The sequence below is a fragment of the Sceloporus undulatus genome, chromosome 3 (assembly GCF_019175285.1).
Source record: "Sceloporus undulatus isolate JIND9_A2432 ecotype Alabama chromosome 3, SceUnd_v1.1, whole genome shotgun sequence".
In the NCBI taxonomy this organism is placed as follows: Eukaryota; Metazoa; Chordata; class Lepidosauria; order Squamata; family Phrynosomatidae; genus Sceloporus; species Sceloporus undulatus.
In genome coordinates this window covers 190,567,396-190,592,448 of record NC_056524.1, presented here as the reverse complement: position 1 = coordinate 190,592,448, position 25,053 = coordinate 190,567,396, and the positions used below count along the sequence as shown (strand labels likewise).

General features: G+C 39.9%; 1 protein-coding gene across 1 annotated transcript in view; it reads right to left on the bottom strand.

Moving 5' to 3' along the window:
• The window catches only part of ADAM12 (ADAM metallopeptidase domain 12), a 312,824-nt gene extending 289,837 nt beyond the window's left edge, over nucleotides 1–22,987 (bottom strand). The window contains exon 1 of the mRNA XM_042459693.1: nucleotides 22,531–22,987. Coding sequence (XP_042315627.1) covers nucleotides 22,531–22,651 — 121 coding nt within the window. The 5' untranslated portion in view covers nucleotides 22,652–22,987. The remainder of the gene's footprint in view (nucleotides 1–22,530) is intronic.
• Between the last annotated feature and the right edge of the window lie 2,066 nt (nucleotides 22,988–25,053).

Below are 25,053 nucleotides of genomic sequence, written 5' to 3'. Positions count from 1 at the left end.
TAAAAAAGGAAAAGAAAAACATCCTGCTTGGGAATGGTGAGGAAGAAAGGGGGAAAGAAGCATAATCATAATCACTTGCACCATGTGACTGCCTGAATATTAGAACTTCAGCAGGAAGAACTTATCACAAAGTGAAAAAAACAGAGGGACTGAGAGGCATTGACAGGTTCTGCCTATCAATGAGAAAGAATACTCCAACAGTGGATGGACTATAGACCATCTATCAGACATATCCAGCATCATGTGATAAAGTTCAGCCACAGATACTGCTATCTTGCTCTAATTCCTCTTTTCAACACTCATGTGATTAAAGTCCTAAGAGAAAGAAGTTGACAGCATAAACTTTCATAGGTTTAGGTTTGCTTCATCAGATGCAACTACAAAAGTTTATGCTACCAACATCTTTCTCTCAATTAGTATTAAAGGTCCTACAAGCTCCCTTTTCATACTGACCCAGACTAATACAGCTATGACTTTGAATACAGGTTGCATCTATCATGAATAGATTGGTGATGCTTCTGCAGACTATGCAACCCCTTCTTGAACAGACTGCTTGAAAAGAAGTCACTGAAATTTATTGCCTTTCTGCATGTATTGTTGACAAAATCAGAGAGGATCTACTTAAAATCACAATAAAGAAATGGAAATAGTTGAAGAACTCCTGCATCTTGGATCTAACGTTCATCAGAATGGAGACTATGGTTAAGAAATCAGAAGAAGACTAGGAATGGCAAGGGCAGCTATGAAAGAACTAGACAAGTATCCTAAAGAGTAAAGACATACAACTGAACATTAAAGTTAAAATCGTCCAAGTCATAGTACTCCCCATTACCATATACAGATGTGGGAGCAGGACAGTGGAAAAAAGCAGATAAGAAGAAAATCAACTCATTTGAGATGTGGTGCTGGAAAAGAGTCTTATCCAAAGGCTGGCCATGAGTTGGGGTCGACTTGGGGGCAGTTAACAATAACAGAAAAACCACAGTTCTTCTGCTGAATAACTCCTAAACTCAAGGGAAATGCAGACTTGTCCCCAAGAATTAAATTGGGAATCAAAAAAGAATGTGGGAGATGCATTGCCCTTTCTGTATGACACTATTACTTTACATTCTTAAACAAATAACATAGTTATTTAACATGATACATAACAGATTCATTGAATCAGCACCTCATCTCCATCAAATCTCTCCAAGACACTTCAACTTCATGCTCATTTCCATTAAATTATCAACATGGTTTAGGAATAGTTGATCTTTCAAGTTTTTCCACACTACATAACAAAAATACTTCACACATCTTTACCCTTCTCAACCTGACTTTTCTAAGTGTAACATAAATTCCATATCATATTGTATCAAATGTGAAGAATCAATAAAGCACAATCTATTTTATACAGAAGAACCAAGAGAGACAATCCTGCTGTCCAGTTAAATGCATGCTACAAATATTTAGCCCTGAAAGTTAACCTTGGATTTTCCCAAAAGAATGAATCAATTGTCCAGGTGCCATTAAAAGTGAATTGTGATGGGAACCTCCCTGAGAAAGAAAGTGCAGTGTTTTTGCTGTGAAATGAGAAATTTGGGGCTCTGCTGCAGGTTTTTTTACAGATCACTAGAGCAGATACAACCACTTCATTTTCACTACAGCTACTTTACTTGATTCCTAAATGTTATCCTACTTGGAGAACCTCATAAACTTTATCTTCAAAAACCAAAAAGATTATCTCTTTATTATTTTTTTCAGAGCTGAATTTATTAGCATACAACATTTATTAAGACATCTGCAGTCCCATGCAGAAGGATTCACTCTCCTTTCACTTTTTTGTTCTATTACAATCTCAAATTGAAGTAGAATTAAAGAGCTTGGTTTCCACATGAATGTACACAAAGTATTCAACACTATGAAGATGCAAAATAAATTTCCTATGGCACAAATGTGAAGTAAACAAAACAGCCAAACTATTTGCTTCTTGTCTGCATACAGTGGACCCTTGTTATACGCTGGGGTTTGGTTCCAAGATCCCCCGTGTATAAAAAAATCCGTGTATGCTCAAGTCCCATTACATATAATGACATAGCAAAATGGTGTCCCTTATAAAAAATGGAAAATCAAGGTAAATGTATACTTTTTCGGAACATTTTCAATCCGTGTATAAAAAATCCGTGTATAAGAAGGGCCGACTGTATTTATATTCACCTTCTGGATATACTGTATATGTGGTAAAAGTATTTTGGTGGCAAGAACAGCTGCGAGTCTTTTAGAGTAAGTCTCCATCAGCCTAGTGCCACTGGATCCTGCAATATCTACCTATTCTTCTAGACAAAATTGCCCCAATTCTGTCATATTGGGTGGAAACTGTTGGTGAAGAGCAGCTTTCAAATCTTAATAATAATAATAATAATAATAATAATAATAATATTTATATTATACTTAATCTCTTTGAATCCAAGCTGATTACAACAATAAAAGAGAATACAGTTAAAATTCTAAAACCTCTATTCCCCCCCCCAGTATAAAAACATAGTAATACTAAAAAGAGATTAAACCAGACAGATATTAAAATAGTAGTATAAAATCACAGTTAAAATCAATGGAAATGTATAGCAGGGACCAGATAGGATGGAAAAAGAGATGGATAAAAGGGGAGAGAAGTGGAGGGGGGCATAGATACTCAATTTGATTGAGGTCAAGACTTTGACTAGGTCTTTAGAAGATTCTAGTTCATATTTTTAAACCACTGAAATTGAAATTAAATTAGGTACTGGTGAGGAACTGATTGCTAAAATGTATAAACTGTTATTGAAATCTGAAATGGAAGGGAACAGGGAAAAGAGTGTATAGAGAAATAGGCTGAAAAAATGGTTCCCCAATTCAAATGGAACAATGAGAAAAGATGTGGACAGAAGCATGAAATGTACACTGAGTTATGATTTGAGGGGGAAATTTTATAAGATGATGTATAGATGGTATTTAACACTGGATAGGCTATCAAAAATATGTAAAAATAGTTCAAGTAAATGTTGGAAAAGTAAACAAAACACTGGGACCTCCTATCGCATGTGGAGGACTTGTGATGAAGTGCAGAAATATTTAACTCATATTCATTCAAGATATTTTTAAAGTTAAAATACAGTTGAAAACAGAGTCTTTTCTGCTAGGAATGTTAAATGAACAAATTGAATATATTATTACTGCAGAAAGAATAGAGTATGCCAAAAGGTAGAAAGATGTTACTATTCCTACAAAAGACTGGCTGATAAAGACATTTGAACTTGCTGAAATGGACAAATTGACAATGTTGAAGAAAGATTAGTAATTGTTTATTACTTTTTTGCAACACTATTGGAACCATACATCCATTTTAGGTTTGTGTGTAGTACAAGTATAAATTATTATATAAAAGAAGCATAGTAATAGTGCAATATAACTATCAGTTTAAAGTGAGAAGTCAGTAGTGTAGGTATTCACTGTTTTTATTTGTTGCTTAGGTGAGTTTGTGGTTTGTTATTATATGTGTAAATGCATTTTAGATATATGTATAAAAATGTATGTGGTTATGTTTATGTTTAATAAAATTATTAAATTAAAATATTTTTAAACCACTCCAATTTTACTTTGGCTGTCTGCTTAGGGTTATTGTCCTGCTAGAAGGTGGACATCTGCCCCAGATCTAGGTCCCTTACAGATAAAACAGGTTTTTCTCTGTAATAAAAATATTAGGCTCCATCCATCTTAATGTCAATCCTAAACAGTTTCCCATTTCCTGTCAGGAAAAAAAACAACACAACATCATGATGATGTCTCTAATCATGTGTTCTCAGGGCAAAGGAGATTATTGGCTTTGCGTCACATAGATCATTTTGCAGCACAGCCAGAAAGTTGTTTTGGTCTCATCAAACTTGAGATCCCTTTTCCTCATGTTTACAGTGTCTCCCATATGCTATTTTGCAAACAGGTTTTAGTCTTTGCTTCAGCAATGGTTTTCTTCTCACCACACTTCCATAAAGCCCAGCTTTGTGGAGTGTCCAGATGATAATTGTCTTAGGGAGAATATTTCTTATCTCAATGAGGATCTCTTTATTTACTTCAGAGTTATCTTTAGGCTCCTGGTTCCTTGTCTGACTATAGCCTGTCTCATTCAGTCACTTGATTTTGGTCAATATTTTGCCTTAAATGCTATTTATACGTTATTATTAGATGACAGTATTTGCAATTGCAGCAAATATTAATTTATAAGCCATCTGCTGAAGGAGCTTTAGCCTCTCCCATGTTATTAGAGGTATTAATTGGATCTCTGAAGAAATCTAAATCTTGAATAATTCTTTATATATATTAGTGAGAATGTTGTGAACTTAATGTTCAAATGATGGAATTGAGAAAAACAAAGAATTAGAACATCCCGTATAACTTAATATTAAATAACGTAATTTGCAGGGGGTGGAGGATAGTTGTTTCTGGCTCCCCACTGCATGAGATGACTGCCTCGCTCAGCTTAGATTTTTTAGATTCAAAAGGTATTTCATTTACATACAATAATGTTCCAGTATAACAAAAGCGTAATGCTGAACATTAAGGAAAAAAATGACTACTGAATATCTATAAGAACTCATGATAGAGAACAAGAAAATTGAAATACTCAGGCTTGCCATATCTTGGTTCAAACATTGATCAGAATGGAGACTGCAGTCAAGAAATCAGATGAAGACTAAGATTGGGAAGAGCAGCTATGAAAGAACTGGACAAGATCCTAAAGTGAAAAGATATATCTCTGAATACTAAAGTGAATATCGTCCAAGCCATTGAATTCCCCATCTCCATGTACGGTTGTGAGAGCTGGAGAGTGAAGAAAGTGGATAGAAAGAAAATCAACTCATTTGAGGTGTGGTGTTGGAGAAGAGTGCTGAGGATACTGTGAATGGCCAAGACGACAAGCAAATGGATTCTAGAACAGATAAAGCCCAAACTCTCCCTGGAAGCCAAAACTAAACTGTTTTATTCTGGTCACATCATGAGAATGCATGAATAATTAGAAAAGACACTGATGCTAGGAGAGACAGGGGCTGTGCAGACCTCCCCTAAGGGGTGGTCTGCAGCTGATTCCATTTTCACTGGATCAGGGCTGTGGCAACTGTACACCCTGCCTCCAATCTAGCCTTTGCAGGGCGCAAAAGGGAGCCACCTTTTTGCAGCTCCTTTTTTTGCCCTGCAAAGGGTGCAATAGCTACAGCACCGTGGCTTTACGATGCTCCTTTGATGCTGTGTCATGCAGACACAGTGCCAGAGGAATTCTTTGATGCCACACGCTGTGTGGAGCGGTGCACGGTATCACGCTGCCCTGGGATAGGAGTTGGGGCATGCATCATGTGGTGATCCACAGGATCACCAAGAGTCAAGGTCGACTTAAGGGCAGTTAACAACAACAACAACAGCAACAACAACACATAAATAAAGCAGGAAAAAACACAAAAGGAGAAAAAATATCCATATATGGTATAAGTTTCCATAAAAGTTGATCAAATGTCCAAATCTAAGTCTATTTGTAAATTGCATCTATATATTATTCTTTCAGTTCTTGCAAGTGTTGTTAGATCTTCTATTCATTGGATCACAATGGGCATAGCAAAATGATGTCCCTTGTATAAAATGGCAAAATCAAGATTTGCTTTTTGGATTTGTTTTTTTTTCTAATATTTTCAAGTTGAGGATGGTTGAATCCAGACAGTATGGGCATGGACGGCTGACTGGATCAATCTTTTAGCAATCCAAAGGGCACACAAATCCACTTCCCTTAGCCATTTGTTAATTTCCAAGCTACAGATAACTAATTCAAAAGAAGATGCACCTCTCTTAATATCAAGGTACTCTTCAAAACTAAATTTAATTGTGTGATTACTTCCCTAGAGATAATTATACCTAAATAATAACAGAATCTGGGCAATATCAAAATTACTATGCTTTAAATATGTCAGAGCCCATCTTGTCTCCCACTGGCAGCATTTTTTTACTTGGACCAGTTAACTGAATACCCAGATATTTTACCAAAATTATTAATAAGTCAAAACAGGGACCCACTGCTTGGGCTTTGAAATGAATGACAAAAAATAATTTCCAAAAATGACATTTTAAAACTTTGAACTGACATGCACAAATCCACTGAGCCTGGGATTTTGTCTCACAGTACATGCTAGCAATTCCTAGCACATGTTGAATATCAGAAGAGACAGTGGACATCCCAGCCTTGTATCCCATTTTAATGTAAAAAAGGATGACGGGGGCGGGGAATATTGGTCATAACTTGTGCTCTTGGTGCTGAATATAAAAAGTTTATCTATTTCAAAAATATTTATACCCAAATAGAGGCTAATTTTGCCTAGGCTAATTTTAGGAAACTCAATTTATTGGCTAATTTGGTATAATTCCATATAAAATTAACCAGTACTGTGAAAATAAATGGACCAGTACTTTATTAAAGGTCTTCTCAGCATCTAAAGAAATAATGACAGGCTTATCAGTTTCATCCAAATGCAATGAAGCAATGAAGTCCACAACCAATCAAATATTATCATCTTCCTGCCAGAGTATAGATGAATCATGGCTGGTCAGGACTTACAAAGATTAAATGGATTTTTGTAATGTACAGTGGGCCCTTCCCTTACGCGATGTAAGGGAAATACGGCGCAGTGTATGGTGGAGCCCCATTAAAAACAATGGGGCTCGTGCCCTCGGTGCAGCACATGCACCATGGGGGCATGCACCATTGCTTCTTCCGGCGCAGCTTTTAGCATATGCTGAAAGCCACGTGTGGCATGCCCACGTATGACACGGGTGCACTGTATTATCTAACATAGCTTCATTATTTTGATATCAACATTAAATAAGGATATAGGGAGGTAGTAAGCATAGTGAGTATGATTCTTGCCAAGTTTAGATAAGGGTAAAGTATAGGCATCTTCATTTGATGATGAAGAGAGGGTGCCAGATTTTCAAATACCTTTGCAAAGCTGGAGCAGTCTTGGTGCTAACAGACTGAAAAAAGCACTGTACCATTCAATTGGAAACCCATCAGGTCCAAAACACTTTCAATTTCTCATACCTGCTATAACACTGATAATTTCCTTTGAATGCAGAGGTCCCAAAAGAAATTGAAGTTGTGATGTGCTAAAATGGGGAAGGTTAATATGAGAAAAAGGAAGTCTCCGTTTCCTGTTGGTGAATTTCATTATCAAAGCTGTAAAGATTCACATAAAATTTGTCTTGATCAGATTAGTGGCAAAACCAGACCTGTTCACTCTAATATATGCCACTACAGTGGAATGAAAAAGCACCATCTGAACTTCATACAACCCACCTGCCCCATAGAGAGACATCATTTTACACAAATAGAGCCTCTATGGGGTCACTACATGCTCTTGAGCTTGATGGCTATCTTCTCATATTCTTCAGATGTTCATGTGAGCATCACAGGGAAATGTGAACTGGTCTTGGGGACACAACCTTAAGCATCAAAACAATTCTAAATGTTACAAAGGTATACAGTGCTCACAGCTACCTTCCAGTTTAACTCAGAAGAGTCCTGAAAACTCAGCATACACCCTACATACAACAACGCCTCTACCACCATTATTCAGTAAGAGCTTCACTACATCAGGTCTTGGGGATGAAAGAGATGGTCAAAATAAACAGGTTTCTGGCCAGTTTCAAGGTGGGGCATTTAGATGATGCATGTCTTGAAGCCAGCCAGAAAGCACACCCAAGCCACACTACTGGGGAAAAAGCCCGACTAAAAAGGAGCTAGATTTTTCCGCTTCTTCTCAAAATGATCATATTGAATGGTACACGCATAAATGCACCAATGCCAAGGCTGCTCTAAAGGGGTTTTTTTGCCAAACCCTAACCCTAATTGTTCATATAAACACCCTGCTGCAGGAGTATATTTCAAAGGGATGGAGGGGCCGTACCCAAGTGGTGGGAGTGGTGATGCCCAAAAGAGAAACCATGACACCTCTCATGAAGATGAATACAACATATACAAAACAGACAGTCAAAGAGAAAGCATGGGGTGAAGGGGTGTGAAGGGAGCATGACTGTACCTTGCCAGACACCTCTGCTCCGATGCTCTGTCCTGGTGAATTGCTGCACATGCAACAGCCGTCCAATGGGACAGCCATCCAATGGGATCACAGTCGCCAGCAATTTGCTCCTGTGATGGTGTGCAGGGATGGTGGGGGGAATAGTAAAAGTACCCAGCAGCACAGCTTGAAGCCATGCTATGTGGTCATGGTGTGTGCACTCCAGCCACCTTCGGGGCAGGCAGTGCAGGCATTGCAGGCGGTGGGGTTTCAATGTGGCTTCAAAAAAGGCAGCTTTAAACCACTTTTTCCTACCTGTCTGTTTCACTCCTTAGGTAAATCACAAAAGATCTCATTGTTTTGCATCAGATTTTAGAGGTAATTTATTTAGCCAAGAGGATGTGCATAGTCATGCGCCCACTGACCCTAGAAATAAGGACATACCAGAGGCTTTGCTTGGCCAATTATTTGGTTACAGATAATTTATACCCATCCCTGGCTATGAGCTGAATGAATAACATAGACAGACAGACAGACAGACAGATCCTTAGCTATGAAGTAGACAAGTTCCCATTTGTATATCAAAAGGACTGGGTTTACTGTAGCAAAAATTATCTATACTTCTACTATAATGATTTTATAAATAATGGGTTAACTGGACTGTAAACAAAAACAAGAAAGCATACCATCTAAACATCATGTCCTAACCATGACACTTTTGATAATAACCTAGAAGACTACAACATAAAAATTGACAGGACATCTGAGATAAATGGTATTTATATGATACAAGGAGGCATACCAATATGAAATAAAGTCCGCAAAGCTGAACTGCATAAAAAGATACAGAGAGAAGAAGGTGTTTCAGCTACATAGAGTCATAAAGTCAAAAAGTAAAACAGAATCCATAACAAGTCTACAAAAATGGGAGGAGAATGCAAGTAGATGTCAAAGTAAGGGATGAAGAAGTATCTGTAAAATTCAAACCATATTGCTACTCTTGCTGTAGCACTGAAAACCTCTGTGAAAATGCTATCAGAGGTGTCTTTGAGATTATCTAGAAATCAAATGATTTCGAACTGACTTTCAAAAGTGTATTCAGTCATATTCAGGCCCCAGTGATTGCAGCTAAAGTTTGCCCTTTCTTCCTCAAAAGATTTGCTAATTAGCACATCCTTGATTTTTTTTTAAAGGGTAAATTATCTTATTCATTTATATCTTGTATTTTAGTTCTATAACAAAATTAATAGTCTTGTAAAAAAAATTAGAACATTAAATATCTACTAAAGCTCTTCACAAGCCTGAGGACAGAACAGCAGCTAGATGACTCCATGCATTTTTGAATTTAATTTTAAGTTCACTTCTGCTTCTAATCAAACATATCCTCTCTCTAACTTGACAGGGCTGCTAACTTCAAACTAATCTACATGAAGGTTTGTTGCATGTCCATTTGATCTTCTATGTTGCTGGAATTCATAAGACATGACTGCTCATATGAGAAAGAGCAGCTTTAAGTATTATTGCTCCCGTTAGCTAAGGGCTTTTTTAAACAAAACAAAAAAACCATGCAGTATTGTAAATCTATAATTCAAAGAAATGTTCACTGTCCTCACTTGCACTTTTGTGAATTATTTCTTCCTAAATTATTACATGCTGACGTAAAAGTTGCAAGAAACTGTTCATTCAAATTCCATATATTTATTTTATAAAAGTAATGTCTGAAACTCTAAAATGAACATGGGAATTTAACATTGTTAATCTATATTTCAGTGATGAAGGAAGGCCATGATGACTAATTTTGTTGCTTGGCCAGCTGAATGTACTAGCATATTGGGAAGAGAATGAACAGTCTTCAGTACATATAAAAGCATCCATTGTTGCACATGCCTCCTTAAAAGTTGGATCTTAATCTCTCAATTTCTGCAGTATACATTTTGGAAGGCTGCAAGTCTGTACACAATAAAGTGCTTCATTCTGGAAGACACATGACTCCATCAGTTATTCAAGCACATGTTTGGCACTGGGTGAAAGAACAGAACTTACTTAAGTCAAACATTCTGAAGCTTGATATGTCTTTTAAACCATACCTGGTTTAATGTAACATCTTTTAGATTGTTTTCACTATTATATTATATTATATTATATTGACTTGGAACCATTACCGTATATACTTGTGCATAAGCCTCCTGTATAAGTCAAAAGCAGTTTGGGGGCCAAAATCATGGATTTTGATACCACCCATAATAGGTCCAGGGTCAAACACTGGGGCATGTTACAAAAGATCTAAAGGGAGAAACAAAGCACCATTTCCCTCCCTACATCTCCCTCTCTGGACCTCTCCCAAGGGTCATAGGCTCGGCATGGGAAATGGGGAAACAGACCTTGGCACACACATTCTCCCTTCCTTCCTCCCTCCCTCTCTCTCTCTTCCCTTTACCAAAAGCATCTCCAAGGCTCATGGCTTGCAAAATGGAGTAGAACCCCCCCCCCTCTGTTCTTCACCCTAAGTATTTCCAAGGCTCATGGCTTGCAAAAGGGGGGATAGACTCTCTCTCTCTCTCTCCCCCCCCCTCTCCTCTTGACCCCCAGGATTTCCAAAACTCATGGCTTGCAAGGGGAGCAGACCTCTCTCTATTTCTCTCTCTCTTCCCTTCACTCCCAAGATTTCCAAGGCTCGTGGCTTGCAAAGGGGTGGACAAGCCTGGGCATACTTTCTCTCTGTGTCCCTTGCTGTTTGTTAGCTGGCTGCAAGGGAAGGCTGAGGGGTAACAGAGAGAGAGAGAGAGAGAGAAAGGAGTGCACGCCGGGACTCAAATGGGGAGCTGTTTAAAGATCCCTCGCTACAGAGGAAGGTAGGCACTTCTTTTAGGAACTTTATAAGAAGTATTAACTTATTGCCCCGTATATAAGTCTACCCAAGATTTTGGAGTTCATTTGGGGGCATAAATTTCTTGACTTATAGCCGAGTATATATGGTATTCAGGAATGTTAAAGAAGAAAGTACAAAGACAGGCTTACTGCTGAATAAAAAGCAAACAAAAATAATGACCAAGGAGGATCTAAATAAATTCAACCTAGATAACAAGGAAATTGAAATAAAGACTCCCTTCGTCTTGGATGAAATATTGACCAGAACAGAGAGTGCAGTCAAGAAATCAAAAGAAGACTAGGAATGGGAAGGGCAACTATGAAAGAGCTAGATAAGATCCTAAAGAACAATGATATAAAACTGAACACTAACGTTAAAATCATCCAAGCCATTCTATTCGCCATCACCAAATATGGATGTGAGAGCTAGATAGTGAAGAAACCAGATAGGAGAAAAAACAACTCATTTGAGATGTGGTGCTAGAGAGGAGTGCTGAGGATACCACAGACACCACAAAGACAAACAAATGGGTCCTAGAACCAATGAGGCCTAAACTCTCCATGGAAGCCAAGATGACAAAACTGAGGCTGTTGTATTTTGGCCACATCATGAGAAGGCATGAATCATTAGAAAAGACAATAATGCTAGGAAAGGTAGAAGGTAGTAGAAAGAGAAGAAGACTGCATGCTAGATGGCTGAATCAGGGATGTCACAGGCCTGAATTTACAAGACCTAAGCAGAGCAGTGGAGGATGGGGGTCTCGGGGATGCTTCATCTACAGGGTCGCTGTGAGTTGTGTGTGGTTGACTCAGAGGCAGTTAACAACAGTAACAAATATTAACATTGCTAAACTATATCCTGGAATTTGTTCTGATATACTGTATCCAACATTTTGGATGGTAACCCATGCCAAAACATGAGACACATGTATTCGAAGAAAATTCTCATAGCTGAGGTTCTCAAAACACATGGGCTATATACCAGCTTGTTTGTAACTGTGCATTTTCCCAGCAAAATAACTAGATAACAAATGCAAAACAAACACATGGATTACCTTTTAACTCATGGTTAACACAGTACATTATGGCACTTTTTTTTTTGTCCAATTAAAGTAGGCATTGGTGTATCTGGTGCATCCAATGGTGCATCCAATTCCCAATGTTCAAACTTCATCTAGATTATTTGAGCAGACTCTGTGCCAAAAAAACTGGTAAAAGCTTAGAAACAAGCAAAATTTCACTTCTACCATTTCAAGAACTTGGCTTATCTTAATATCTTAATACTGTACTGATAATACTCATAGTGTGAAAAGCTGTGAAGTACTGGGGGAGGGGGGATATTTTTCTCAAGCATTTATGTGATACCTGGTTCTCTGTCTTTGATCTAAAAAGCATTCAGATTTTTTGGGAGGATGCTCAGTTGCAGAACACTTCTGAAATACAGCACACTCCCAGTGTAAAGAAAACAGTCCACATCATGAGAGCACAAAATGCTGAAAACATCTTCTCTTCCCAATGACTTATGGTTCTCCTTATGATAAGTTATGCTCATTTAAACACAAACAAATCTGAATTTGGCCCTTTGGGAGACTAAAGATAAAATCTATCTTAGGACCTATCCTTAAAACTCTGTTCTCCAAGCATTCCACCATGATGTTGCTAGAAGTTCTTTAAGCCCATGTAAGAAAGTTCAGTTCTTTCTTGACAAATGTACCTTTTGAAAATTTACAGCTGTGATTAGGAGCTGGGCTTCTGATGGGCACACAAATGGCTGCTTTACCTCCTCAGTATTTAATTTGTGCAAACAAAAGCTGCCACATGTGGAAAATATGCCCCCAAAGTAGTAATTGGAATGCAATTAACATTTCTAGAACACTGGGATGTGAAAAGCCATACGCGCATGCAGCAGATAGAAGCCCACTATTAAGTCGCTGAGTACACTGCATATGATGAAACTCCCATTTTCATTCAGTTTCATGGAGATGAAACAATGTCCCTGCTTACGGTTTTAATACGTGCCTGATTAGAATATTTTGTGCAACAGTTGGCAACAGATGCAAGAAGCATGTCTGCCAACTTCCACTTCCAAATCTGTGCGCCTTGCTGTATGTTATTAGCCAGCACAATTAACAGGCCATGAAGTGTTCTGCCTGTTGCCATATTAGATCATAGATTTAAGAAGAGAAAGAATGTGTTTATTCAATCTGTGTTTTCACTGTGTCGAATTTTCAGATATGCAAACAATACATCCAAGTCTTCCTCATTCTCGCTCATGTTCCAGACCAAAAATGACACTGAAATGAAATCATTTTAATAGTATCATGCTTTCGAGGCATTAAATATGATGCTAGCTTAGGTCTGAAAGGAACATGTGGAGACTATTGTATGCTGTGTCTGAGATATTGCAAAAGTCACTTACTGCACAATCATAAACAAATCTACACCATTATTGTGTATTTTTATTGACAATGTTTTGCACTGAAGTGACATATTATTCAAGATTTACTCATAGTTTGACTATGAAATATACTCATTAGTTATAATCTAGGACTCATGAATGGTCATAACACTCATATAGGTCTTAACTACCCATATTTAAAATGAGTTCACAGACTGGAATTGGAATGTACTAAACTAGTTTGTTGTTGTTGTGTGCCTTCAAGGTGTTTCTGACCTATACTGACCCTAACATGAACCTATTGTGAAGTTTTCTTGGCAAGTTAATTCAGATGGGGTTTGCCATTGCCATCCTCTCAGGCTGAGAATAATCTGATGTGGGGAATCAGTCCTTTTTGTTTCAAATGTATCATTTGTGCACACTAGCTACAACTTTTTTTTCTTGGAAACCCTCTGTGGATTCTATGGAAGACTAGGACTCAGAACAATGGATGTGCAGTACAGGAAAAAGATTGCACCTGAACATTAGGGAGAACTTCCTGAGAGTAAGAGCTGTTCGACAGTGGAACACACACCTTCAGAGGGTGGTGCAATCTCCTTCTTTGGAGGTCTTTAAACAGAGGCTGGATGCCCATCTGTCAGGAGTGCTTTGGTTCTGTATTCCTGCATGGCAGGGGGTTGGACTGGATGGCCCTTGTAGTCTCTTCCAACCTCTATAATTCTATGACTGGCATCCAACAACTCATGGACCAACATCAGTCCACAGACCAACAATTTGAGCAGCACTGCCCTGAACTATTCAGCATTTGAAGTTTTCTTTCTTGTTACAGATCAGAGGGGCAGCTTTTTACCACATCTAAAGTAGTCCATTAGAAATTCTGTGCAGCTATGCACCACTGGCAATGCTAGCAGTAGTGGAAGCAGAAACATCAACAAGATAAGGAAAAGGGAAAAGATGGGGGGAAGCATTTTGAGTTAGGGAGCCTCCAAAGGTAGAGAGAAGCAAGCCTCTGTGCCTCACAAATGTGTTCCAATAGGAAACAGCTGATCAGATATTCAGCAAGAGTCATCTCTGTCCTCTGGGACAAAAACCATTTATCTAATTCTACATGAGAATCAAACTGTTAGTGCAGTTTGCTTTTGCTCAAGCCCACTGGGAAGTGCAAGACTCTGCCTCCTTCTGTCCGGGAAAGCTGCCAACAGACAGCTGATAAGAGTGTGCCAGGCAATGGTAAACAAAAGCAAGCCTTTACTGCAGCAAAGAAACAGTTCCAAATACCAGTCCAGTGTCCGATAGAGCAAAACCAAAAGCCAGTCCAGGGTTCCAGAGGACAGTTCCACAAGTCCAGTCCAGAGTCAATAGTGCCAGAGAATAGATCAACGAGTCTGGTCCAAGGTCAAGAGGTCTAGGTCTATCCAAGGTCTAGTAAGAAAGGAGTCCGGCAACAAAGTCCGAGGGATCAGAGAGAGCAACTTTCACCACAGGAATGCATACAGACTCTGACTAAGACGCTCGGCGTCTGCCAGGTGTTTATATCAGGCCAGCTCCTTATCGCAGCTGCTGGGTGATTAATGAGCGTTTCTCAGCTAACCTTCGGGAACGTCGAAGGCACACCCTTTCAGTCCTTCTTTGGTTGAAGGTAGGTACCACAGTATCTTCATCCTCTATGTCTCCCAGGCCTGGAACCTCTGCTAGGGAAAGGCTGGGCTGCTGAGTCACAGAGTCCACTGGAGGTGATTCAACCAGGCTAGGGCCTGGCTGAGCCAATTCTCCAGGAGCTGGGAGAGCAGAGCTGGGACCTGGCAGGGCAGACCTGGGGCCTGGCTCAGCCTCAGGTTCCCCCTGCACCTGAGAGGCCAAGTTCTCCTCCAAATCCTCCTCGTGACTGGCCATGACATCTTTTTCCTCTGCTGCTGAGTTCAGTGCAAACTACTTTTGCACTTTGAACTCTGTTTTCATCAAGTGAAGTAAGTTGAGGACAAAGAGGGAAAGCGGGAAGAGAAGAGAATGAGACATTTTAAAAACTGCTGAAAAAGTGAGATGGCAAAGGATTGATCTCAACAGTTCCTGCCAAATCAGAACAGCTAGAGCATATATCATGGAATCACAGAGTTGGAAGGGATCCCAAAGGGTATTAGTTCAACCCCCTGCCATAGACAGCTAAAGCATTCCTCCAATTGTCACACCACTTGTTTTCTCCAAAGGTTAAAACTAGCATACTAGTTGACCTCTCAGTCATCAATATTATAATTGAGTTAATATATAAAGTTGCCAAACTTGCAGCCCATCAATATATGAACAGAATATGAATTAGGCCAAGTGTCGGCAGTGAATAACTGCAAGCTTCAGGCCTACATTAAACAAATAATGTGCTTTAAGAAATATGTTTAATGGACTAGTTTACCTAAACCCATTAAAATTAGATATTATAACAGCAGCTCAATAAATGACAAGTGGAGCTTTTTTTAAAAAAAAAAAAAAAAGGTAAGAGCTCTTGAAGCAAATAAAATGCATGGCTTCAAGCCTCTGCTGATCTCAGCACTTGTTTAGTGTTCTTTTTCTTGAGTTTATCTGATTCTGGAACCAACCTGCAAGACTGGTGTTGTTCTGCATTTTGCCCATATCTCCTTAGTGCTCCAAATGGCAATTTATTCAAAGTTGGCTTTGACTTCCTAAATATACATAAGAATAATTAGCAGTGGGACTGGAGTGATAAAAAATAAATAAAGAGGTCCTTTATGGAATAAAGGAGAGGTAGGGTGGTTGCCTTCAGATGCAGTATAGGGTATTTCTTCCACTATTAATCAGTTCTTAAGCATTCCCTCAGAACTATTTAAATTAATTGCATAAAATGTTGAGGCAGTTAACAAATGTTTTGTTATATGCTTATTCCATGTGCAAACTGGCCGTTTTGTTTTAATATTTCAGGTGCGTTTTTTCTCTCTCTTAAACTAACGCTGATGGCATGCTGATCATATGATGAATTCTACATGCCAGCTATATTGCCTTGAAGCATTTTAAGAGAATAAAGAAAAGTACATTAAGAACTGAATTGCAGAAGTACACATGCTTACCAAGATGTAAGATTTTCATCTATCAGCAGTGACACTGATGAATCAGCAGATACTCATCCTACTCTGTTATGTAAACTTCACACTCCATTAATGTAATCTAGATTTCAATTTCTGTATAATAATCAATTAATCAAACATATAATTGCATTAGATAGTTCCATGGGCACTTGCTTACATATTTCATCATATTCCAAAAATAAATAGATGTTTTACAAGAACTGTATTGTAGAGTACTATTTACACCATAAGGGATATGCTCCTTTAAACCACATGCTTTGTGTCAAGACATTTCACAAGAGATTCATCTTGCCACAATTCTGTTAGTAAAAAGAACACAGAAACATACTAGTTTGGGAGCATTCAATTATTGCACATATCTGAAATAACATCAAAGTGCTGTTTTTGCCATTGACGGTCCCTCTTGCTTTCTTCCGCATTCCTCCTTAACCTCGCCCTCTTGCCCTATGCCCAGTGTGCCTTTCAATTTTTTAAACTTTTAATGAAGTTCTGGAGTTATGCTAATGCAATTTAATTTTAAAAAGAAAAGAACCAAGAAAACAGGAAATAGTGAGGGGGAGAGAGGATGGAAGAAGAGCTGAGGCAATGACACCATGTGAGTGCCAATATTGGAACTGCCACACCTGTGGACAACAGCCTTATTGGGAGCTTATTGACAGGTTTTTCCCATCCGTAAAATGGGACACTCTAATGCTTCACAGGCACAACAACAATGAGACAGAGACCACGTTGTGTGATAAAGATTTTCAAAAATGCTATTTTCCAACTTCAGTTGAGATTTAAAAGCCTCGTGACAATGTCATAAGTGAGACCTAATACAGAGATGTACATGAAGAGATATCTAAAACAGTGCCTTTGAAGCTATCTGGTATGGGGAATTTGTGGAACCTGACAAAGTTTTTTTTCTTCCAGTCAAGCACTTTTTTCCTTTCAGTCTACTAGACATCAGTACCTTATTTCTGACCTTTGATTTCAAATGTTCCTTTCTTTCCTAGAAATTTGGCAGGGAATACCATGTGATGGCTTATGGGCCAGCACTAGTCTACTGCTCTAGAATACTGTAAATGATAATGAGCTCTACTCCTAGTTTATCAAAGAGAAACACTTTCAGCAATAAGGACCAGGTGTTCCATTGTCCTCTTTTTTCAAAATCTAAACAGTCAAAATCTCAGGTTCTTCTAGTTAGTTCCCTTTCAAATGGTGGCCCTCCTGATAGATTGAGGGGCTGTGTAAGCCATTAAGGAAGCCACTAGACAGACAGACAGACAGACATATGGCATTCTGTTCTAGCCTCTAAATAACTGTGACTAAGCAGGGATTCGCTGGCTTTTCAAAGGTTGTTCAACTAGTTTCAAAATAGAAGGAGTACTCTTCTGGTCTAAAGAACCACATTTTAGCAGTGCTGGTTTTGTTTGTTTGTTTGTTTTGTTTTGTTTTTTGTGGACTGAGCTTCAGTTTGTTGTGCTTATCCAGCCCATTACTGTAGATAGGCACCCAAAGCCTCACCTGGATCTGTAAAGAAGGGGAGACAAAAATATGTGTGTCATCGGTACAGTGATGATAACATACTCCAAATCTATGAATAATCCCATTTAGCTCCAAATTGCTGAATGATCCCATTTAGCAACATTATATAGATGTTGAAAAGTACTGGGGATAACATTAAACATTTTAGAACCCTGGGCAAACATACCATGGGGTCAAGCAGACATCTAGCAGGACCACCTTTCGGAAAATTAAAATCCAGGTAAGAGTGGAACTGCTGCAAAACGTTTCCACCCAGGTCCAGCTGTGATGGCCTTTTCAAATGGTGGATAATATTGAACGCCATCAAGAAGTCAGTGAGAATAAAAAGGCTTGCATTTCCCCTATCTTCCACTTGACAGAGGTAAACTCACAGAGTAACCAAGACTGTTTCAGTGCCAAAACTAGGCCTAAAAACCAAGCTTAGAAAATCAGTCCATTCAAGAGAGCCTGGATATGATCACTCAACATGCACTTGAGTGTACAACCCCCAAGCAGACACTTGCAATTCATATAATTACAATCTCTCAAGTCCAGTTATGTGTTCCGTGGGTGGCTAAACTACTGTCTCCTTTAATGATGCTGTACGTAAATATTCCCTTGTTTTAAAAACCAGTCTCCCCTTCTTGCCTTATGTAATCATCTATAAGAATACAGACTACACACTCAGCCAAACCATGAACTTTGTCAGGCTCCACAAACTCAAATCTATCCAAAAGAAAACTAGACAATGCTATACACACTTTTATAGGTTTATCTGGGGGGGGGGGGGGATTCAGGAACTGGGTCACAATTTTGCCCTTAAAATGTCCTGCAAACATGTCACAGCACACAACTGATGGCTCTCCTGTGTCACCATTAGTGAGTAACTGTATAAGTTCACAATAGATAAAAGAAACTCCAGCCGATGTCTTTGAGAGTGGACTATAGTGATGGAATTTCTTCTTTACCAACATAAGTGCTGCAGAGGAGGCTCAGTGGTGAGCTCTTACAAGTGACCCATTATATTACCTCTGAGTTTTCCTCAGCTTGTATTCTACATATGTACGTCAGGCCATTTTTAAAGAAACTTTTACTGAGTGTGCATTTTCTAATTCAAAAGATGCAAGTGTGGAAGCTTCTTCAATATAGACTAAGTACAAACTGTTTTTCTTTTTAAGGAAAAAAAAGAAAGAATACAGCTTTGCAGATACATGCACCCAAGCTATTAGCCTAGCAATTTGTATTTTAGTTTAGACAACAGCATTGACACTTTAGATAATTTTGTTAGTACTGAGCAGAAAGCAGCACTGGTAAACCACTTCTGAATGCCTTATTACCTTGAAAAGCCTATGAGGAGATTAGTCTGCTCACCTACCAATAAATTAAAGAAGAAGAAAAATCCTAAAAACCAAGCCTTGAAAAACTTGTTAAACAAAGCTACTTTTCTGGAATTACAAAAATATGTATTTGGGGTTATTATTATTTTGCTTTGTTTTGCAATAAAGAAAGTATTGCAACAATTATGTAGAACACACAATAAGAACTAAAACCATGGAATCCTCTAATTTAAGACTGTAAATTAATTGTTCCAAGATTTGACAGAATGGAAAAGAAAATATTCATTATTTCATTTTCATATTTTGTAATACAAGAGCCATTTTAACCTTCTTGCAAAGAAGCTACTCCCCCCCCCCCCCAAAAAAAAACCCTTGCATTTAGTCACAAGAACTTACCAGTGATAAATGGACATCTTCCCCATCTCCTACTTTCTCTCTGCACAGAGAAGGTCCATTTTTCACAGAAAATGTAAGGGGTTTAATTTGTGCTAGGTTTCATTCCAGGGGCTACACTGTTTCAAAACCATATTGAATTGTTGATAATACAGTCCTTCCAAATATTCAAAGCCAGGCATACAAATAATGTGATCTATAGGTCAGCATGGCATTATGGTTTGAGTGTTGGACTATGAATCTGGAGACCAGAGTTGGATTCCCTGCTCAGCCATGAAACCCAGGAGGTGATCTTGGGCAAGTCACATGCTCCCAGCCTCAGGGGAGGGCAATGGCAAAGGTACTCTGAACAAATCATGCCCAGAAAACTCCATAATAGGATCTTAGGGACATCATAAGTCTCTCTTTCTGTGACTGCTTCATCCCTTTCACTTCTCTGTTTGCAGGTCAGGGCCTCATGGATCCATCAGTGCAGTCAACCATGGATCACTTTCTGGACCTTTGGTGACCACAGGTTAGGACCCCCAGCTAAACACTGATGGAACATACTATGCTGCTACCAGATGGCAGCTGTAATTTTGCTGGCTTCTTGGCACACTACCCATATTAAAACACTGACTAACACCCCAGCCTCATGAAGACGCTCTCTTGGCCAGTTCCTCACATCTCCTTTCTGGTTCCTAGCCGGCACACACCACACTGTAAAACTCCTGCCACCATCCATATGGTTATTGCATTTCTACTCTGCACCATGTCCACAAGTTTTGCATTTCTTCTCTGACAGAGAAGACTAAACATCTCACAATACTACCATCCCCAAAGTTCCACAGCATTGAGTGATGGCAGTTAAAGTGGTATGAAACTGGATTATTGCTGCAGTGCAGACACAGCCCAAGGTGATGCTTGTTCATAAGGGTCCAAGACACACTGCAGAAATAATCCAGTTTGAGACTGCTATAACTGTCTGGCCTCAATGCCACAGGAATTTGGGGAACTGTAGTTTTGTGAGACATTGAACCTTCTGTCAGAGAGCTCTGCTGCCACAACAAACTACAATTCCCAGGATTCCCTAGCCCTCAGCCAGGGCTGTCTCAAGTTAAATTATTTCTGCAGTGTGCTTTAGACCAGAGTGAGTGAATTGCATTCCAGAACTGAGGGGCAGTTGAGGGAAATCATGCTCCAAAACACACTGCAGAAATAACCCGGGTTGAGACCACTGCCCTGGCTGGGTGCTAGGGAATCCTGGGAACTGTAGTTTATTGTGGCACCAGAGGTCTCTGACAGAGAAAAAGGCTCAATGTATCCTAAAACTACAGTGGTAGAATTCAAAGATACAGCTGTTTGTGGAATCAATAGGTAGATAGAAGCACCTCTGTCGCACCTTTGAGACTCACTGAAAGAAAGACGTTGGCAGCATGAGCTTAGACTTCGACCTACTTGCCCAGATGCTTTTGGTGGAGTGGAAAGCCAGGGACAGACATATAAGTGCCATAGGTATAGAATTCAAAGATAAAACCGTGTTAGTCTCTGGAATCAGTAGGTAGAAAGAACTAGTTACACCTTTGACATCCATGAACGAAAGACGTTGGCAGCATGAGCTATTGTAGACTTCAGCCTACTTCCTGAGATGCTTTTGATGGAGTGGAAGGCCAGGGTCAGACATATATATCCCATAGGTATAGAATTCAATGATACATCTGACTTAGTCTGTGGAATCAGTATGTAGAGAGAACATGTAGAAAGAAAGAAGTTGGCTGCATGAGCTTTCCTAGACTTCAGCCTACTTCCTCAGATGGGTTTGGAGACTACAGTTCCCAGAATTCCCTCGCATTGAGCCAGGGTAGTTAAAGCGGCCTCAAAGTGGATTATACTTCTGCAGTGTGTACCTGAGGAGGAGGGGGAGGAGGAAGAGGTGGAGACAGAGGCTTTGGGGCAGGTCCTTCTTGGCTGGCTCGCCTCACAACAAGCCACCTCCTTTCCACTCCACTTCCACTCCCTGCAAGAAGGAGCCTCCAGTGGGTTTCCCGCCGGCTGCTGGCTTTTGCCTCCCTTCCTCCTCCATTCTCACACACAAAGCTTGTGGGGTGGACTACTGGGATGCCAAGAAGGCTAAACGGGGGAAAGAAAGTGGCCAGGATGACCAGACTCCTCCTCTGACTCTAAGAGAAACTCCAAAGCGTCCCCTATTTGGAGCAGAAGCATGGAATAGATATTTCCAGGAATGTTGTCCTCCATTCTGCGGTGTCCTTGTCCTCCTTTTAGGGTTAGTGGTGCTCTTTAAGGGCTTTGGGACTTCAGCTCCCAGACTCCCAGGCTATTGGCCAACAATGGCTGAGGCATCTGGGAGTTGGAGTCCAAAAATCTCTTACAGGGTATAGCTTGAGGACCACTGGACTGTTAGGGTCACCCTGGGCGAGGAGGTGCCCAAACTGCCCTTTGAGATTCTTTTTTTGGACTTCAGCTCCCAGAAGCCTCAGCCAGCCAATAACCTAGGATTCTGGGAGCTGAAGTCCTAAATCCTTTAAAAGAGCACAGTTTGGGGACCACTAACCCTAAAACGGTGTGCTCTTTTAAGAGATTTGGGACTTCAGCTCCCAGAAGCCTCAGCCCTGGTGTCCAATAGCCTGGGATTCTGGGAGCTGAAGTCCCAAATCCCTTAAAAGAGCACAGTTTGGGGGACCACTGGGCTGGAGCAAAAACCAGGCGGGACTTAGCTAAAGGGGGAATGTGGGAGATGTAGGTTTCTTTCCTCCCGGCGGCCAGCCACCCCCTTTTGTTGCAGGACGTTGGAAAAGTCCTTCCACCAGGAGCACCTCTTTGCCAAAACTCAAATGATTGTTTGTAAAAAAAAGCCTTGCCCAACTTACCTTGAGCCCCAGCGGCTGGTGCAAAGAAGGAGCTGGTCAGGAAGAGGAGGCACAGGAGGCAGAGCTGGGCTGGAGGGAGACATAGTGCAGCAGCAGCAGCGGGGAGGCCTTGCTGGGACATCTCAGCCCCAAGGCTGCTGGAGCTGGAGCAAACCCTTCTTCACTTCAGCCAGTTAGGACTGCAAACTCTCAGGATGTGAATGGTTTCCTGCAGGCAAGGAACTCCCCATCCCCTCCTGCTCCTCCTGCAAAGGAGGAGGATGAGCTGGGCTTTGCTTTCATAGTATTAGTTTATTTTATTTTATTTATTGTAAACTCTTTGTCCTTTTTGATTATTAATTTTTTTCCTTTTTGTTTTTTGGCAAGCTCCCCTCGGATGACCGTTGCTGCGAGCCCTGATCGTTCCTGAAAGGAGGAGGCAGCAGCAGGAGGCCTGTGTGAAAAAGTAACCCTTTGCCAACACTGGGATCCAGTTCTCGTTACAATGGAACAAATTATTGTCTGCTTGGCGTTGCCATGCTGGGTCCTAGCGCCTTTTTTGTGCTCCATAAAAGAAGATCAGAGTCCCCCCCCCCCCCATGAGACACAGAGAAAAGGGACTTGCCAATATTTGAGTTCCTTTGGAAGGAGACTCGCTCATTTGGGATTCATTTTAAAACTGGCTGTAAAAATATATCTCTCCCCTCCAGCGAGGATGACTATTCTGTTTTGTCTCAAACGTCTCGCCTTCTCTAGTTCTTGCCTCCTGTGGTTTTGCTGGGTGGCTCCTCCAAAAGGATTTTCTGGAGGGAAAAAGTGGCTTCTAACTTTGTAAAAAGGCAATCACCATCATCATCATCATCATTTGCTGTGTGGATCCAAAAGGATTTTTCTGGAGAAAAAAGTGGCTTCTAAACTTTGCAAAAAGGGTTATTATTATTGTTGTTGTTATTATTATTATTTACATTTTTGCAAAGTTAGAAGCCAGCCTTTTCTCTAGGAAAAAATGTTTGGAGTCACTCAGCAAAACCATGTGTGGCTCCAAAAGGATTTTTCTAGAGAAAAGGCGGGTGTCTAACTTTGCAAAAAGGGAAATGTTGTTATTATTATAACATATATTATTATAAAGGTTGTTATTAAAACTCCTTTTGGAGCCACACAGGAAAACCATTTGAGGCAAGAGATTATTTTATAATTATTATAATAATTATAATTATTTCTCCCAACATTGGGCCTCAAAATGGAATAATTGTTTGGTGACATTAGACTTGCCTTGCTTAAGTCAAATGCCCCTTTCCATTTGCATGGCTTTTTAAAAAATGCAACAAATTAAGTATTGGGTCTTGGAGATGTCTCCTCCAAAGGGTTGCCATGTGTTGTGGTTGACTCAAAGGCAAGTAACAAGAACAGCAACAACAAATATTTCCCTCTGGTTTTGTTAAAATATAATCCCCTTTTCTACACTGTCACAGCTGTCAGGCTGGATCCACACTGCAAAATTAAGGCAGTTTGGCACTGCTTTAACTGCCATTGCTCCATGCAATGGAATTCTGAGAATTGTAGTTTGTTGTAGCACTAAAGATCTCTGGTGTCATGCCTCAGTGCTATGGGATTCTGGGAACTGTAGTTTGTTGTGGCACCAGAGCTCTGAAATACCATGGCCGAGCAGAAGTCTCAAGCTGGATCTTCTCGTATGATATTGGTTCTCTCTCTTGAATCTTGGGCTGCATTCGCATGGCAGAAATAATCCAGTTTGACACCACTTTAGCTGCCATGGCTCAGTGCTATGGAATTCAGGGAATTGTACTGTGAGCTATTTAGCCTTCCCTGTCAGAGACCTCTGGTGCCACCACAAACTATAAATCCTAGGATTCCATCGCATGGAGTCATGGCAGTTAATGTAGTGTCAAACTGCATTATTTCTACAGTGCAGATGCAGCCTCAGAGAAATGAAAAGATGCTATTTCTAACTCCTAATCACCTATCAGGGAAACCTTTTGTAAATGGATGATGTTTGCAATCCTTCCTCCTTCCCCCAAGAGGGACCAAAAAATACAATCTTTAATAATTTGGAAGATTAGTTCCCATAAGTGGATCTGAAGAAGTAGGTTTTATATGTGTGTGGGAACACATTCACTTTGTAATTTGTATATAAATCCATCTAAATCCACTTGGAACAGGTCCTGGAGATAGTGCTATTTTACCATTGGTCCTAGCAGCATCAGAATTCTTCCCATGAAAAATCAGACAATTTATTGGGCGTGCTGGTAATTTTTAATGCAAGATATTTGACTAGCTCTGAATATATTTCTTTTATTCTGAAAAATACAAATCAAGAATGGTTCATATGGTTCACTGGTACCTTTGTGACCACGAATCACCCATTTGGGCTTCAAAAGATTTAGCCTAAGGACCTTGATACAGGAGTGTAGCTATGGGGGAGAAAGACAAAATGAGAGCATTGCCCTCAAATAAAAATTCTGCCTTCCAAATGCAATTTTCCTTCAATCCTCAAATTTCTAGCCTTGCACAGAGTGAGACACT